This window comes from Rhinopithecus bieti, unplaced genomic scaffold (assembly GCF_001698545.2).
Source record: "Rhinopithecus bieti isolate Rb0 unplaced genomic scaffold, ASM169854v2 scaffold_9663, whole genome shotgun sequence".
Lineage (NCBI taxonomy): Eukaryota > Metazoa > Chordata > Mammalia > Primates > Cercopithecidae > Rhinopithecus > Rhinopithecus bieti.
Window position 1 is genome coordinate 1,494,307 of NW_016806456.1, and position 18,746 is coordinate 1,513,052.

The 18,746-nt window shown below is 45.2% G+C and overlaps 1 protein-coding gene across 2 annotated transcripts; it reads left to right on the forward strand.

The window, feature by feature from the left end:
* On the forward strand, nt 1-4,777 carry KLF4 (KLF transcription factor 4). 2 transcript variants are annotated; one of them, XM_017876689.1, is made up of 5 exons: nt 1-525; nt 640-760; nt 1,423-2,395; nt 2,495-2,659; nt 3,698-4,777. In XM_017876689.1, exons 1-5 carry the CDS (start codon nt 521-523, stop codon nt 3,871-3,873), a joined length of 1,440 nt encoding a protein of 479 aa, XP_017732178.1. In that variant the 5' UTR covers nt 1-520; the 3' UTR covers nt 3,874-4,777. The 2 variants fall into 2 exon arrangements, with proteins under 2 accessions (XP_017732178.1, XP_017732177.1); XM_017876688.1 differs by having other exon boundaries at nt 1,423-2,659.
* The last annotated feature ends 13,969 nt before the right edge of the window (nt 4,778-18,746 follow it).

The window sequence follows — 18,746 nt, forward strand, 5'->3', positions numbered from 1 at the left end:
CCGGGAGCCGCCGAGTGACCCTCCCCGCCCCTCTGGCCCCCCACCCTCGCACCCGCCCGCGGCCCGCGCCCATGGCCGCGCGCGTTCCACACAACTCCCCGGACTCCGCGCCCCGCGCCGCCAACCAGTTCGCAGCTTCGCGCCACCGCAGCCAGTCTCACCTGGCGGCACCATCCGCCCACCGCCCCGGCCACAGCCCCTGCACCCGCGGCAGCACTCAAGGCGACCGCGACAGCGGTGGGGGACGCTGCTGAGTGGAAGAGAGTGCCGCCCAGCCATCGGACCTACTTACTCGCCTTGCTGATTGTCTGTTTTTGAGTTTACAACTTTTCCAAGAACTTTTGTATGCAAAGGAACTTTTAAAAAAGGACGTCTCCAATTTATATTTAATCCAAAGAAGAAGGATCTCGGCCAATTTGGGGTTTTCGGTTTTGGCTTCGTTTCTTCTCTACGTTGACTTTGGGGTTCGGGTGCCCCAGCTGCTTCGGGCTCCCGAGGACCTTTCTGGGCCCCCGAATTAATGAGGTAGGTGAGGCGCGCGGTGCTGGGAGCAGGGAGGGGTGAGGACCGGTGGGACGCGCCGGAACGACGGCCGAAAGCCGCCCCTGACTCTGTCTCTGCGCCCTGCCCGGCTCGCAGGCAGCCACCTGGCGAGTCTGACATGGCTGTCAGCGACGCGCTTCTCCCATCTTTCTCCACGTTCGCGTCTGGCCCGGCGGGAAGGGAGAAGACACTGCGTCAAGCAGGTGCTCCGAATAACGTGAGTATCACCCCGGGCCGCCGGGAACGCCCGGTGGGTTTCCGTGGGTGTGGTGGGGGCGGGCGGAGCCCTGGGGTCACTAAGAGCCACTGAACGAAGGTAAGGAGCTGCCACCGCGCGGACTCCGCAGCCTTCCCGGGATAGCTTCCGTGCCCTTGGCTCAGCTGTACATGCCCGTGGTGCGAGCACTGCGGAGCCGCCTGGGGCGCAAGCCGGGTCTTAACCAGTCCCCGGGCGCCCTGTCGGTAGGGCGGGCGCGCGCGGGCCACCGGGCGGGAGGTGGCCGCGTCCCCAGTCACTGGCTGGGCCAGAGTGAGTTTAGCGCGTAGGCGGCCCCGTGGCGAGAGCGCACCGAGAAAGCCTCGGTGTGCCAATTTCGGGGACGTCCACGGGACCTGGCGGGGGAGGGACCAGCCGTGGCGCTCACTCACAAGCAACTGGGCAGACAGGATATAACGCCTGCGATACAGACGCATCACCGCTTCTCCGACCCGGGTGTGGGCTGAGATTGCAGCCCTGGCGCCCTGGGTTCCCTGGTGATTGCTGCTTGACCAGTCCCCATGTCTGGGCGGTGCAGTCGCGTGTGGCCCGCCAGCACGTCAGTATATCCGGTGGCAACAGGGGACCACCACTGACGGGCCTCTCCCCCCGTGTCCCCTCAGCGCTGGCGGGAGGAGCTCTCCCACATGAAGCGACTTCCCCCGGTGCTTCCCGGCCGCCCGTATGACCTGGCGGCGGCGACCGTGGCCACAGACTTGGAGAGCGGCGTAGCCGGTGCGGCTTGCGGCGGTAGCAACCTGGCGCCCCTACCTCGGAGAGAGACCGAGGAGTTCAACGATCTCCTGGACCTGGACTTTATCCTCTCCAATTCGCTGACCCATCCTCCGGAGTCAGTGGCCGCCACCGTGTCCTCGTCAGCGTCAGCCTCCTCCTCATCGTCCCCGTCGAGCAGCGGCCCTGCCAGCGCGCCCTCCACCTGCAGCTTCACCTATCCGATCCGGGCCGGGAACGACCCAGGCGTGGCGCCGGGCGGCACGGGCGGAGGCCTCCTCTATGGGAGGGAGTCCGCTCCCCCTCCGACGGCTCCCTTCAACCTGGCGGACATCAACGACGTGAGCCCCTCGGGCGGCTTCGTGGCCGAGCTTCTGCGGCCAGAATTGGACCCAGTGTACATTCCGCCGCAGCAGCCGCCGCCGCCAGGTGGCGGGCTGATGGGCAAGTTCGTGCTGAAGGCGTCGCTGAGCGCCCCTGGCAGCGAGTACGGCAGCCCGTCGGTCATCAGCGTCAGCAAAGGCAGCCCTGACGGCAGCCACCCGGTGGTGGTGGCGCCCTACAACGGTGGGCCGCCGCGCACGTGCCCCAAGATTAAGCAGGAGGCGGTCTCTTCGTGCACCCACTTGGGTGCTGGACCCCCTCTCAGCAATGGCCACCGGCCGGCTGCACACGACTTCCCCCTGGGGCGGCAGCTCCCCAGCAGGACTACCCCGACCCTGGGTCTTGAGGAAGTGCTAAGCAGCAGGGACTGTCACCCTGCCCTGCCGCTTCCCCCGGGCTTCCATCCCCACCCGGGGCCCAATTACCCATCCTTCCTGCCCGACCAGATGCAGCCTCAAGTCCCGCCGCTCCATTACCAAGGTCAGTCCCGGGGATTTGTAGCTCGGGCTGGGGAGCCCTGTGTGTGTTGGCCCCTCGGGGCACACGGGATGATGCTCACCCCACCTTCTCCACCCCTAGAGCTCATGCCACCCGGTTCCTGCATGCCGGAGGAGCCCAAGCCAAAGAGGGGAAGACGATCGTGGCCCCGGAAAAGGACCGCCACCCACACTTGTGATTACGCGGGCTGTGGCAAAACCTATACAAAGAGTTCCCATCTCAAGGCACACCTGCGAACCCACACAGGTAGGCGGACAAACTGCAGAAGGAAGGGGTTAGCTTCCAGCCCTATGGGGCTACCAGTGGACACTCCTCAGTGCTTCCTTGGCTTCCCAGGGCAGTCTATCACCTTGATCTCTGGGATCACTGGGGAGGACAGCAAACCGGCGCCTACTTTTCTTCCCAGGAGCCTTTTGCTTGATGGATGGTATCTGTGCTTGAATGTGCAATTTTGTTTGGCCTTTAAAAGGCAGAGATTCCCCGCGGTCTGTGGGCCTCTCCTAGTTTGGGCATTGTAATCAAGAAATTATACTTTGCTATGCAAAAGCATGATGGTTTTTTTTTAAACTAGGTTTTTAATGTTACCTTCCCAGGTTCACCCTCCCTTTCTATTATTTTGAATTTTGGTCTTAACAATTCGGTCTTATTTATTTTTTGTTGTTTGTTTTGATTTACATTTTTATTTTTTTTCCCCCCCACAAGCAGAAGGTTTTATTTTAAATTCCAAGAATATGATGGTCAAAATTGCTGGGGAGATTCTGATTTAGGATTGTCACTGCAGAGCATTTCCATGTCGATGTAAGTAGGTACTCAAAGTCATGTAGGCACTTAACATTCAGTAAGGTAAAGGTAAAGAAAAAAAAATTAGCCACCTGTGGCTTTTTATCCCCAATTGTAGTAGGAATAAGATTGCCTGGTTTGCACACACCACCAATCACAATTTCCAAATTTCTTTTTCACCACTGAGATGTCTTGACTCAAAAGAAACATTAGTATAGGTTTAGGTGGTGTTTGTGTGTTTTTGGTGAAACATTAGTATAGGTGTAGGTGGTGGTTGTGTGCTTAACTGACCCCCTAAAAACAAGACCAAATACTTAAGACATGGAATGTATTCCTGTTTATGACATGGAATTCAATACAGCCCGTCAGTGGTATAAAGACTTTTCCTGGATTCCTTTAGGATAGGGTCAGAGTTGGTTTTAGTATCTGGCCTTCAGTTTTTAAAAGGGCCCATTCTTTGATATAGCAATGGCATTAATTTTTTTTTTTCTTTTGCCTTTACAGGTGAGAAACCTTACCACTGTGACTGGGATGGCTGTGGATGGAAATTCGCCCGCTCAGATGAACTGACCAGGCACTACCGTAAACACACTGGACACCGCCCGTTCCAGTGCCAAAAATGCGACCGAGCATTTTCCAGGTCGGACCACCTCGCCTTACACATGAAGAGGCATTTTTAAATCCCAGACAGTGGATATGACCCACACTGCCAGAAGAGAATTCAGTATTTTTTACCTTTCACACTGTCTTCCCGATGAGGGAAGGAGCCCAGCCAGAAAGCACTACAATCATGGTCAAGTTCCCAACTGAGTCATCTTGTGAGTGGATAATCAGGAAAAATGCGGAATCCAAAAGACAAAAATCAAAGAACAGATGGGGTCTGTGACTGGATCTTCTATCATTCCAATTCTAAATCCGACTTGAATATTATATTCCTGGACTTACAAAATGCCAAGGGGGTGACTGGAAGTTGTGGATATCAGGGTATAAATTACATCCGTGAGTTGGGGGAGGGAAGACCAGAATTCCCTTGAATAGTGTATTGATGCAATATAAGCATAAAAGATCACCTTGTATTCTCTTTACCTTCTAAAAGCCATTATTATGATGTTAGAAGAAGAGGAAGAAATTCAGGTACAGAAAACATGTTTAAATAGCCTAAATGATGGTGCTTGGTGAGTCTTGGTTCTAAAGGTACCAAACAAGGAAGCCAAAGTTTTCAAACTGCTGCATACTTTGACAAGGAAAATCTATATTTGTCTTCCGATCTACATTTATGACCTAAGTCAGGTAATATACCTGGTTTACTTCTTTAGCATTTTTATGCAGACAGTCTGTTATGCACTGTGGTTTCAGATGTGCAATAATTTGTACAATGGTTTATTCCCAAGTATGCCTTAAGCAGAACAAATGTGTTTTTCTATATAGTTCCTTGCCTTAATAAATATGTAATATAAATTTAAGCAAACGTCTATTTTGTATATTTGTAAACTACAAAGTAAAATGAACATTTTGTGGAGTTTGTATTTTGCATACTCAAGGTGAGAATTAAGTTTTAAATAAACCTATAATATTTTATCTGAATAATGTTTTTTATTGTTTTGTTTTCTCCTGGAAAATATGAACAATATTTGGTTTAAACACACTGGGGTAATAGGGCATGTAAGAAGCATGCCCAAAAAAGCTAACTTTATGTCAACAAATTAAAATACCTTTTTTTAACAAAACTATTTAGTTTTACAATAAATACTATCAATATAGGGCTGAGAACTCTTGAATATTGTAAGTTTAAAAATTACAAGATTAAAAACCCAGTTCAGGTTTTCTCTTTCCAAATGTACATAAAGCTACATGAAAGCAGTTTCCTTACTTTTGATTTTCCCAGTAGAAACAGCTTAATCATTCTTAAAATTGCTCAGTTTAGTATGAAAATATTTATGAAATATATACATTTCAGTTTCATACTGAAAAAAAATCCTTAGGGTTTGTCTTTTAAAGTAAATAAAAATATAAAAGTTTTCTGTGCAGGCCTATCCCAGCGCCCCTCACATTTGAGTAACAAAAGAACCTTCCCACAGCAGACAACCCTAAGAACATAGTTCCACAGTGCCCTCCTGAGGATTAAAGGATTCATTTATGCTTGGTGTGTCTTACAGATACATTGCTTCTACTAGTTACAGCCCTAAAGAGGTCAGAACCAAAGTTTCTGGCAGATTGTTTTAAAACTAAGTCAGTTCCCCTGATTGAAGGTGGGCAAACAAACTGAAATAAAATAATTTTAAAATTATACAAATTCACAAAACTAAGTGTAAAGTAAAGTTGGTGTTTTTGTAAGTTTGTAGCGTTTATATTAGAAGTTTTAATATTAAAACTCAAAACTGCCCTGTTAGAATCTGAAGTTCTTGAGGTGGGTGGCTGAGAGATTGAAATTCATTTGGGGCTATCACAAAATGGAAAAAGCATTTGTGACACTTGTTGACACCTTATATACTTGTAATAGTGATGTGGGTGACTAATACTTATCATCAAGGGGGCAGAGCTCACTGCTCACTGGCATTTTCTTTAGAGTGTTTATTAACTTGATTATATCTAGTGTCCAGAGGCGCATTTGTACCATTGGTACATTTACTAAATGAAATAAAAAATGGACATTTATAAGAGGCTTATGGTAGATCAACGCAAGGTATTTTCTTTGGCTTTTGAGAGTCCAGCATGACTGGAAAGCATGGCATGTGTCTCAGCTTAAAAGAAAACAGGTGCATCAATAGGATGGAATTTTATGTGGCCAAGAACATATTCAAAGCATATTTAATGACATGGAAAAATGCTCATGGTATGTTAAGTGGAAAAAGCAGGATATAAGACTATAAACAGTACCAATTCAACTGTGTACATTTAAGTGTATGTGTGCTTTGAAGGAGAGAGAGAGAAACAAAAGGAAATTAAGAGAAAACCCTAGAAGGAACTGCCAAAATATTCATACTGGTTTTCTCAGTTTTAATTTTCTTTTTGTCTTTCTTTCTCTTTCTTTCTTCCTTTCTTTCTTTCTTTCTCTTTCTTTTTCTTTCTTTCTTTCTCTTTCTATCTTTCTTTCTTTCTTTCTTTCTTTTCTTTTTTCTTTCTTTCTTTCTTTTTTTTTTTTTTTTTTTTTTTTTTTTTTTTTTTTTGAGATGGATTCTTGCTTGTCACCAAGGCTGGAGTGCAGTGGTGTGATCTTGGCTCACTGCAACCTCCACTTCCTGGGTTCAAGTGATTCTCCTGCCTCAGCCTCCCGAGTAGCTGGGATTACAGGCGCCCATCACCACACCCAACTAATTTTTGTATATTTAGTGGAGACAGGGTTTCCACGTTAGCCAGGCTGGTTTCGAACTGCTGACCTCAAGTGATCTGTCCACCTAGGCTTCCCAAAGTGCTGGGATTACAAGCATAAGCCACCATGCCCAGCCTAAATTTTCTTTTTTGCAGTTTTCAAATATTCTAAAGCCGCTATAATAAGTTTGAAAACTTTTCGTAAGAATGAAGATATAAAGAGCCATTAAAATTATTTAAACACAAAGCCTTCATTAGAACACATTATTCTGTAAATTATGTTTAGATTCCTTTAAGTTTAAATTTCTTAGATTTCTGTTAAATTGTGGTTGGTTGCTTTCATCATCCACCTCTGTTATACAGAATCGTCTGGCACACAGTTGCTGTATGAAAATGACTATAAAATGCCATCTTTATATTTGCTAAGTGCATATTATCTCAAATAGAAGAAACATGCATAAATTATCAAGAATTTTAAATTTATTTGAAATTTTCTGATGTCACAGATTAACATTCCTCTATGTTAACTTTTCTTCATTTTAAATTTTATTTAATTTTTTTATTCAGCTTTTAAGTTCGGGGTACATGTGCAGGATGTGAAGATTTGTTACATAGGTAAACATGTGCCATGGTAGTTTGCTGCACAGATCATCCCATCACCTAGATATTAAGCCCAGCATCCATTAGCTATTTTTCCTGATGCTCTCTCTCTTCCTACCCCTATTTTTTTAATTTTTAATTTTATTTTAAAAATTTTTATAGAGACAGGGTCTCACTATGTTGCCCAGGTTGGTCTCAAACTCCTGAGCTCAAGCAATCCTCCTGCCTCAGCCTCCCAAAATGCTGGGATTACAGGCGTGAGTCGCAGCACTCAGCCTACATTAACTTTTTCTAGCCTGAAAAAGAAAGCTTCACTATCTAAAATGAATGACAAAGATTTCCCAAAATGGTGACCAAACAAAATACTATTCAACGTACACCAATAACTGAATGATTTACTCTGGGACCTATCAGCCGTGGGCTCCTAGGTGTACTGTCATTACGGTGTTACAGAGCCGTTTATACACTGTACAATAAGGAGTACCTAATAATTGTGATGCCTGCTTATTATATTTTCCTTATGACACTTAATTTTACTGCTTTTTATTTTAACTTGTGTGCCTACACACACAAAGGATTAACAATGTTTCCTACGCGCATCAACAGACTCTCAGTCCACCTATTTTCCAGCAAAATGTCTCTTCTGATAAAATTCTTTCTGCTTCAAAACGTATTTGACTCTTGCTACCCTGTTTCAGTTTGTAAAACAAAATAGATGCCTTCACTATCTCATGTAGGATGGTCATGGGGAATATTTCTTTTCATCCAAAATTGTTCCAGGCCGGGTGTGGTGGCTCACGCCTGTAAGGCTGAGGTGGGAGGACTGCCTGAGGCCAAGAGTTTGAGAGCTGCCTGGGAAACACCAAGACCCCATCTCTACCAAAAAATAAAAAATAAAATAACTGAAAAAGTGTTAAAATTTTTAGAAACATGAAATGCTCTTCACAGTTGGAGATTACTAATTTTTACATATAATTTATTTCCATATAAGGAAGCCCAGGTGAGGCCGTCTTTATGCTATAGAAGCAAGTCCACAGAGAAAATATTAAAACAAGCAGCGGAGGTACCTGTTGTACTTCAACAAATGGGAGTATCTAAATTTAGCAGCCTGTGTCAGCCACCTGTCCTATTAAATGTTCTAGCTTCTGAAGCTCCATTCAACACAACATACATACATAGATGGATTTGTAGCGTAGATACTCCCTCACCCACTCTTGTCCATTTCCATCTCTCTCATACAGACATGAACGCCACCCAGTCCCACATATAAACCCTTTTACCTTATGTATTATTCTTATCATTTTGTTCATGATTTTATTACGTATTGCATTTTATCTATTTGTTTTACGTCTTTGTATTTGCTTAGCACCTTCTACAGGCTATTGTATAGTGACATGTTTTTATAGTGCTAAACTGAAGCTATGTCTGCCTCCTAAAGGATGTTTATGAAACTATCATTCATTGTTCACATGCATAGTCATTCAATAATATTTCATATAAAACCTCCAAGACCAGTCTACATAATGAATGCTGTAAAAAATATCACGGAATGTTCTACCTGTGGGGGAAAAAAAATACAAACCACAAACTACTGTTAAAGTCAGAATACTGCATGAAAATAAAAACTTTTTTTTCTACATTAAATGAAACTAAAATGAAAGTTGGAAAGTTTCCCTTTGGAAAACTTTAACTTAAACAAAAAGGTGAATCTTGAGCAAATTTCTCACCATCTCCTGAAAAACTAATAAATTCTTAAATCGGTTTGAAGAACCTGGTTCTTTAATCTCTTGGTCACAGTGAAAACAGAGGGAAAGCAACTGCTAAAATGTTATCATACACAGAAAAATCTTTCAGGCTGGAATCAAGTCTACCACAGCCAGTTAACTTAGCTGGAGAGGAATGGGTGCATGGGGTAGAAATATTAGTCAAATTGCTTCTCTGGAGTCATGTGCATCTGGAGCCCATCTTTTTAATTGTTTTCCACGGTGCCCTTGATATAATATACTTTTTTGAATTGCTTCAGTCTGCTTGACACCCTAGATGAGTCAGCATGTTGCAATCGTTCGCCCAAATGTCTTTCTCCACTTGGTCTTTTTTTTTTTTTTTTTTTTTTTTTGAGACGTTGTCTTGCTCTGTCGCCCAGGCTGCAGTACAGTAGCGCAATCTCGGCTCACTGCAACCTCCACCACCCGAGTTTGAGCCATTCTCCTGCCTCAGCCTCCATAGTAGCTGGGACTACAGGCAAACACCAACACGCCCAGCTGATTTTGCATTTTTAGTACAGATGGGACTTCGCCCTGTTGGCCAGTTCTCGAACTCCTGACCTCAAGTGATCCACCCGCCTCAGTCCCCCAAAGTGGTGGGATTACAGGCATGGAGCCACCACACGTGGCCTCCACTTGTTCTTAAAGGAAAGGAGGAAAAAAACAAATTCAATTTAATAACAGCAAAAAGTAAATTCACAGTTAGAAATCCCTTTGACATCTCGTCTGAAGATACCTAACAGAACATTTTTCTTTTTTTTTTGTTTTGGTATTATTAGTAGAGATGGGGTTTCACCATGTTGGCCAGGCTGTTCTCGAACTCCTGACCTCAAGTAACCCACCCGCCTCGGCCTTCTAAAGTGTTGAGATTACAGGCGTGAGCCACCGCACCCGGCCTGCTTTTGTTTTTTGTAAAGACAGGGTCTCCCTATGTTGCCCAGGCTGGTTATGTTTCTTTTCATGTCCATTTTACATGTTACAATAATATAATCTAAACAGAACAAGAAACAAGAAAGTTAGCTTTTTAGAGAGACAGAGAGGACCAGAAGGTCAAGTGGGGCTATAATTCCTGTCTCACCTATAATACTTGAATATGTACAAACTGGCATTGGATCAATATATTACTAAATAGCGGCCAAATCCCCATGATACAAAACCAATGCACTCAGGTGCTATACCTATATACCCATTTAAAAGCTGAAATGAGCAAATCACTTCATGGAGAAATTGGAGAAACCCTGCATACACTTGCTGAAAAGACCAGGAGATAGTAATTGGTATAAACTATGAAAGAATAATCTCTTAGACATGACAAATGAAAGAGATTTTCTCTATAGGGATGAGCATGCTTCTTGCCTGCTCCAGGTCACTTTTTGTCAGTGTATAATAATTCCTTCTGCACAGCTCTGTGAGGCTTACAAAGTACTGACACCCTATATTACCTCAATCTTACAAAGTAGGGATGGGATCTTCCTCTCCCATCTCCAGTATGCGGATGAAGAAACTCAGGTTCCCTTTACAGGTTAGCATTTTGCTGTCACTTCTCATTCTTGCTGACATACTCAAAGCACTTCTCTTCTAATACCTTTGTTTCAGTCTGCTGGGCAGGTAGGGCTACAGGTATAAAGGATCCACCCCAATTGAAAAGGATTTGCTAACTCCAGGTTCTTCCAGTAACCCTGTTGAAGAGTCAAAAGCCTCAGACTTTCTGTCTCCCAATCAATGTACTATTTCCTTTGTCAAAGTAGACATATGGGGAAGGCAGAGTTTCCTGCAGCTGTTTCTTCAGCTGGGGCCACTATGCCATGTACACAATTCGTACTTTTCGTTCTGAAGTTCTTGTTTCTGGCCTCACCTCTGGCGCAGCACACAGCTCTCCTGGTCAAATAGATCTGGTCAAGCCCATCCCCTATTCTGTAACTTCCCATGGTCCCCAGCACTTAGTGGATATAGATTTAACATGGTCATTTCCCTAGTTGTGGCTTCTAGCTGCTTGTTCAAGACCCTATCTAGGGCCAGGTGTGGTGGCTCACACCTGTAATGCCAGCACTTTGGGAGGCCAAGGCAGGCAGATCACAAGTTCAGGAGTTCAAAACCAGCCTGGCCAACATGGCATAACCCCGGCCCTACTAAAAATACAAAAACTAGCCAGTCATGGTGGCAGGCGCCTGGAATCCCAGCTACTCAGGAGGCTGAGGCAGGAGAATTGATTGAACCCAGGAGGTGGAGGTTGCGGTGAGCTGACATTATGCCATTGCACCCCAGCGTGAGTGACAAGAACAAGACTTTATCTCAAAAAAAAAAAAAAAAAAAAAAAAAAAATTGGCTGGGTGTGGTGGCAGTAGCCTGTAATCCCAACTTCTCGGGAGGCTGAGGCAGGAATATTGCTTGAACTCGAGGTGGAAGTGACAGTGGACTGAGATCACGCCACTGCACTCCAGCCTGGACGACGAGCGCAACTCTGTCTCAAAAACAATAATAACAAAAGACCTTATCTAGTTCCTCCTTAGGTAAACCTGCCATGCTCAGCAACTTCTGGTCCCCCAGTGCACATGGCTGTTTCAGCATTTGAAACTTGCCTGCAATACTGGTCTCCACCGCTTCTGGAAAGACCCCTACTACCCTCACAAAAGCCTATATATCTCTTAAAGCCCAGCTCTTAAGAATACTCCTCCATTCTACTTAGATCTTGCATTAAACACTTATTCTTATGTATTACAAGATTATGTGGGGTTTTTCTCTGTGTTTTGTTTGTTTGTTTGTTTGAGATAAGGTCTTGCTCTGTTGCCCAGGCTGAAGGGCCGTGGTGCAAACATGGCTCACAGCAACCTCAAACTCCTGAGCTCAAATGATCCTCCCATCTCAGCCTCCTGAGGAGCTGGAACCACAGGCACATGCCACTACTCCTGGTTCATTTCATTATTATTTTTCTGTAGAGATGGAGTCTCACTATATTGCCCAGGCTGGTCTCTAACTCCTGGCCTCAAGTGATCCTCCTGCCTTGGCCTTCCAAAGTACTGGGATTACAGGTATGAGCCACTGCACCCAGTTTATTATAAGGTCTTATGGGTCTGGCTTCCCCTAAAGACATGAGCTTCTGGAGGGCACTAGGAGGTTTCTTGATTTGTCCTTGAATACCCTCAGTTACTGAACTTAATTGAATAAAAGTAATCATTTATTGAATATTTAGCCAAAATCCTGGGTCATCCAAAGAAAGGATAAAATTTCTCCTTTCCCCAAATTTTGGCATCCTTGAGGACATGCCCAGTGGTCTCTAAATTGCTTCCTGTAGGTCACCTGACATCCACCTGCCTTCCTCAACACACAACAAACCCCTCAAATGAACAAAACTCTTTGCAGAGTCAATCCCAGCACTTTGGTAGGCTGAAGTGGACGGATCACTTGAGATCAGGAGTTCTAGACCAGCATGGCCAACATGGTGAAACCCCATCTCTATTGAAAATACAAAAATTAGCCAGGCATGGTCTCATGCACCTGTAATCCCAGCTACTTAGGAGGCTGAGACAAGAGAATTGCTTGAACCTGGGAGGCAGAGGTTGCAGTGAGCTGAGATCATGCCACTGCACTCCAGCATGAGCGACAGAGTGAGACCCTGTCTCAAAATCCTGGCATCTCCTTTTAGTGAACTCTTCCTTGCCAAGTGATTCTCTGCATTGACTCTGGGAAAAAAGTATCTGTAATCCCAACACTTTGGGAGGCCAAGGCGGGCAGATTACTTGAGGTCAGGAGTTTGATACCAGGCTGACCAACATGGTGAAACCCCATCTCTACTAAAAATACAAAAATTAGCCTGGCGTGGTGGTGGGCACCTGTAATACCAGTAGGAGGCTGAGTCAGGAGAATCGCTTGAAGCCTGGAGGCAGAGGTTGCAGTGAGCCAAGATCGTGCCACTGCACTCCAGCCTGGGTGACAGAGCGAGGCTCAGTATCAAAAAATAATAATAAAATAAAATACAAGCTAAAAGAGGGTACTTTCCTGACCTCATGATCTACCCGCCTCAGCCTCCCAAAGTGCTGCGATTATAGGCGTGAGCTACCGCACCAGCTAAAAGAGGGTACTTTCTACTCTAGGGTATTGAGTGGGCCAGTCTGCCCAGACAGGAAGGTTTAGCTTTGGGTGCTGTGAAACCCACCCATTTGGTTTGCTCCACTTCAAGCTTGAGACTCTTCTAGTTTGCCTGGATGACAGTAGTTTTCTGACCTCTGAATACATCTAAATAAACTGACTCTGACGGTGCACGGAATTGACCATTGCCCTGCCTTTGAGGCACTGTTACTGCCTCACCTAGGAATGGGTAACACTGCAAGGACTGAAGCTGTAAAATTACGTAGGTGGCTCACACCTCTAATGCTAACACTTTGGGAGGCTGAGGTGGGAGGATCACTTGAAACCAGGGTCAACATAGGGAGACTCTGTCTCTACAAAAAAATTTAATAATAATAACAAAATTAGCCAGGAGTGGTGGCATGTTCCTGTGGTCCCAGCTCCTCAAGAGGCTGAGGTGGAACGATTCCTTGAGCCCAGGAGGCTGAGGCTGCAGTGAGCTATGATTGTTCTACTGTACTCCAGCCTGGGTGACAGAGCAAGACCCTGTCTCAAAAATAAAATAAAATTACGTAAGATGTTTGAAAACGAAAGTATCTTCAAGACCATTTAACTCAAGGAAAAGACCCAGATAAAGGATTTGTGACCTTGCCCAAGGTCACATTGAGTTGGCATCTGAGCAACCAGCACCTAGATCTGATTTACTTAACAGGCCAACCACAGATGGCTTCATCCTAACAGCCCAAGGGAGGCTTAGAGGAATCAAGACGATCAAAAACACCTTGCTGGCTGGGCGTGGTGGCTCACGCCTCTAATCCCAACACTTTGGTAGGCCGAGGGGGGTGGATCACTTGAGATCAGGAGTTCCAGACCAGCATGGCCAACATGGCGAAACCCCATCTCTATTGAAAATACAAAAATTAGCTGGGCATGGTGTTGTGCACCAGTAATCCCAGCTACTTAGGAGGCCGAGGCAAGATAATTGCTTGAACCTGGGGGACAGAGGTTGCAGTGAGCTGAGATCACGCCACTGCACTCCAGCCTGGGCGACAGAGTGAGACTCTGTCTCAAAAACAAAACAAAACAAACAAACAAACAAACAAAACACTGTGCTCACCTCGGCAGCACATAGCCTAAAACTGGAACGATACAGAAAAGATTAGCATGGCCCCTGCGCGAGGATGACATGCAAATTCGTGAAGTGTTCCATATTTTTCTGTTCTTGCATGGGCTCTTAAGCAACATGGAAATAAGGTTGATGGAAAATAAACATCAGTTTCTAAACAAACAAACAACAACAACAAAACAAACAAAAAAAACACCAGGCAGAAAAGATGGCTTTCAGAGGAAGTTCTGTTTTTTGGTTTTTTTCCTTTTTTTGAGATGGGAAATGAGGTCTCACTCTGTCACCCAGGCTGAGTGGTGCAATCACAGCACACTGCAGCCTCGACCTCCTGGGCTCAAGAGACTCTCCCTCTCAGCCCCCTAAGTAGCTGAGACCACAGACATGCACCAACATACCTGGCTCATTTTTCCAAAAAATTATTTTGTAGAGACAAGGGTATCCCTATGTTGCCCAGGCTGGTCTTAACTCCTGGGCTCAAGGGCCTCGACCTCCCAAAGTGCTAGGATTACAGGCATGAGCCACAGTGCCTAGCCCTGGAAAGTCCTAAATTCGATGTAATGTTGTGCTCTAACATCCAAAAAGTATTTTACTGTGCTTTATCATCCTTCTATGTAGTGCTCTGTTACTGGCCAACTAAGACAGGACTACTCACTGGTCACTGTGTTCCCTCTAGAGAGAACATAGGAAACCATTCCCTCAAAGTGTTATAGTATTATTCTGGCTTTGTTCTATGTTCTCTTTCCATGCAATTGATTCAAACACATGTAATCAATTCAGGGATCTACTATATCAGCCACTGTGCAAAGGTCAGGAGAAACAAAGATGAGTAAGAATATGTAAATATGGCCGGGCGCGGTGGCTCACACCTGTAATCCCAGCTCATTGGGAGGCTGAGGTAGGTGGATCACCTGAGGTCAGAGGTTCAAGACCAGCCTGGCCAACATGGTGAAACTCCATCTCTACTTAAAATATAAAAATGAGCTGGGTGTGGTAGTGGGCGCCTGTAATCCCAGCTATTTGGGAGGCTGAGGCAGGAGAATCACTTGAACGCAGAAAGTAGAGATTGCAGTGAGCTGAGATCGTACCACTGCACCCCAGCCTGGGTGACAGAGGGAGACTCAGTCTCAAAAAAAAAAAAAAAAAAAGAATATGTAAATATGCAGGTTTACAGATATTGTTTCTCCCTACAACTGCTCTGGAAAGGGCATAAAGTATAAGTTAAATGAAAATCAGCATTCTAGCCCCAGTAAAAAAGTTGTTACCTTTCTTGAAAAAGTGATACATGATTCTTTACAAGACTCAACCATGTTAACTACAACCACATATACCATTCTCCCCCCTACAATTTTCTTGATTGCTTATTATTATTACTATTATTTTTGAGACGTTGTCTTGCCCTGTTGCCCAGGCTGAAGTGTAGTGGCACGATTGCAGCTCACTGCAACGTCCACCTCCTAGGTTCAAGCAATTCTCTGCCTCCGCCTCCTGAGTAGCTGGGATTACAGGTGCCCATCATGCCAAGCTAATTTTTTTGCATTTTTAGTGGAGATGGGGTTTCACCATCTTGGCCAGGCTGATCTAGAACTCCTGACCTCGTGATCCACCCGCCTCGGCCTCCCAAAGTGCTGGGATTACAGGTGTGAGCCACTGTGCCCAGCCGATTGCTTATTATTTTTTAGATACATTTAACTTGTTTATCGCGTGCATGTTAAGGCATATTAAGACGTGTTTTTCAGATTCATCATGAGGGTTTTGGCCTTCTTCAAAAATATCACAAAATTCTGTTGGAATTAATGATTTGGTCAGAATGGATCTTAATTTTCAAACCAAGACACCTTGGGTTGCTATGGATTCGAAACTGCATAGCTAGACCACAAGAACACGTGATTTTGTTTTAAGCACAATTAACTCTACAGCGAGACAGCATATCTGACATCATATAGCTCTGCTGTGCTAAAGCCCGTAGAAACAGAAGAGGCCTTGCCTAGGGGATTCTTTGCATTAACGACTTTGTTAGACAAAGCCACTCTGGCATGGGAATTGGATTTGCAATTTGGGTCTTTGTAAAAGGATTAGATGATCTCTATTGTTTAATGTTTGGATCTCAATTTGCATTTGGAAACCCATGACCCCGCTGGAGGTTTAGTTCTCTTTTATTTTCATTTTCTTGTCCCGATACACAATCGATACTGTATGTTAAAAAGTTGATAAAATTGCTTGGTCAAATGGTTGTACTGATTAGGAAGTGTGATAATGTTGGTCTTCTCTGTGAATGGTGGAGTCTACCTGGGCTCCAGCAAAACTGAGCCAGTAATCTATTTGCCAACTGATAAATAACTCATAGGTAGAGGTCTGCACGTTTCATTGATTTCCTTAATTAGAATGCATGGCTCTTTGTTAGAGAAAGAAAGCACACAGAGATATGGTCAGACAGTGGATCTGCAGAAGGAATGAAAGAGAAAAGCCTCTGACTGCCTCAGGACATAGTTGAACACTCCTGTTCAATGTCTTTCTTTATAAATAAAGGTTTGAGAAAAATTATTTTAGGTTTCGGATAGCAACACTCTCAGCTGTACACGGTTTTTAACTACCTGTCCTTTGGTAAACGTTTTTTTTTGTTGTTGTTGATACAGAGTAGGAGTCTTGCTCTGTCGCCCAGGCTGGAGTGCAGTGACGTGATCTCAGCTCACCGCAACCTCCGCCTCCCAGGTTCAAGCGATTCTCCTCCTCAGCCTCCCGAGTAGCTGGGATTACAGGCACTCACCACCACGCCCGGCTAATTTTTGTATTTTTAGTAGAGATGGGATTTTGCTGTGTTGGTCAGGCTGGTCTCGATCTCCTCACCTCAGACAGTCCGCTAGGCCTCCCAAAGTGCTGGGATTACAAGGGTGAGCCACCACACCCAGCCCTGGTAAACATTTTTTTTTTTTTTTTGGAGACAGAGTTTCGCTTTTGTTGTCCAGGCTGGAGTGCAATGGTGCGATCTCGACTCACCGAAACCTCTGCCTCCCGGGTCCAGGCGATTCTCCTGCCTCAGCCTCCTGAGTATCTGGGAATACAGGCATCTGCCATCACACCCAGCTAATTTTGTATTTTTAATAGAGACAGGGTTTCTCCATGTTGGTGAGGCTGGTCTCGAACTCCTGACCTCAGGTGATCTGCCCACCTCAGCCTCCCAAAGTGGTGAGATTACAGGCATGAGCCACCAAGTCCAGCATGGTAAACATTTTTAACTAACATTTGCTTTGAGAACCTTCTCACATTGGTCACGTGAAGCCTGGAATAGAAACTGCTTGAGGAGGGACAATTTCTCAGATTGTGGGTTTAGGTCAAGTGGTTTATTTGTTTGTTTTCTTTTTAACTCTTCAGATTCTTGCTCCTTTATCTTTGTTATTGACCACAGGAAAACATTTTTTGCATGTCAGGATGAATGTACTGGGAAACACAAACTTGCTGGTTGATTGAGCTGGAGGTAGAATAGAAAAAGGCATTCACATTCATTGAACACCTATGGCATGCCAAGAACTCTGCTAGATGTTTAGGAACTTGTTATTATATAACACTGAGGCCCAGAGGAGTCAAGTGACATATCCAAGGTCACAGAGCTGTGATTGAAACCCAGATGTGCCGGATTGGAAGTCCAGGCCCCTATTGCCATATCACACAATTTCTCAGATAAAGTAAAGCTAACTTCTGCTTTATCTGCTCCTCACCTCCTTGGAATGTGTGTTTGATTATTTATTCTTTTTTTTTTTTTTTTTTGAGACGGAGTCTCGCTCTGTCACCCAGGCTGGACTGCTGTGGCCAGATCTCAGCTCACTGCAAGCTCCGCCTCCCGGGTTCACGCCATTCTCCTGCCTCAGCCTCCCGAGTAGCTGGGACTACAGGCGCCCGCCACCTCGCCCGGCTAGTTTTTTGTAGTATTTAGTAGAGACGGGGTTTCACCGTGTTAGCCAGGATGGTCTCGATCTCCTGACCTCGTGATCCGCCCGTCTCGGCCTCCCAAAGTGCTGGGATTACAGGCTTGAGCCACCGCGCCCGGCCGATTATTTATTCTAAACAAGGGTTATATTTGGTGCACATGAAGCTATACGGGCAAGACTGGCCAAACCCATCCCTTTTTGTAACAGAGGCAAGTAATTTTTTTTTTTTTTTTTTTTGAGACAGTCTCGCTCTGTCACCCAGGCTGAAGGGCAGTGGGACGATCTTGGCTCACTGCAAGCTCCGCCTGCCGGGTTCACGCTATTCTCCTGTCTCAGCCTCCTGAGCAGCCGGGACTACAGGTGTCCACCACCATGCCCGGCTAATTTTTTGTATTTTTGGTAGAGACGGGGTTTCACCATGTTAGCTAGAATGGTCTTGATCTCCTGACCTCGTGATCTGCCTGCCTTGGCCTCCCAAAGTGCTGGGATTACAGGCGTGAGCCACCGAGCTGGCAAGGCAAGTAATCTTATCTGTCACTCGCTTAAAAATACACCACATTCTTCTAGGTTCCAGTTTGGATAGTGACTTAAGAAAAGGCAATAGTTTTCTGCATCATAGCACCCCCATAACTGCTATAAAATCACCAAGAATAAATAGGTCATTGCCTTTCTTCCTGGGTATTTCACTCACGGATTTCAAAGTATTTTACACATGTATTCAATCTATTGAAACAAAAGCTAGCAGCCCTTTTTGTTGGGCCAACTGG

Coding starts and splice junctions, on each gene's coding strand:
- KLF4 (XM_017876688.1), top strand. Junction 761..1,422: donor AAGCAGGTGCTCCGAATAAC/GTGAGTATCACC, acceptor GTGTCCCCTCAG/CGCTGGCGGGAGGAGCTCTC. Junction 2,660..3,697: donor ACACCTGCGAACCCACACAG/GTAGGCGGACAA, acceptor TTGCCTTTACAG/GTGAGAAACCTTACCACTGT.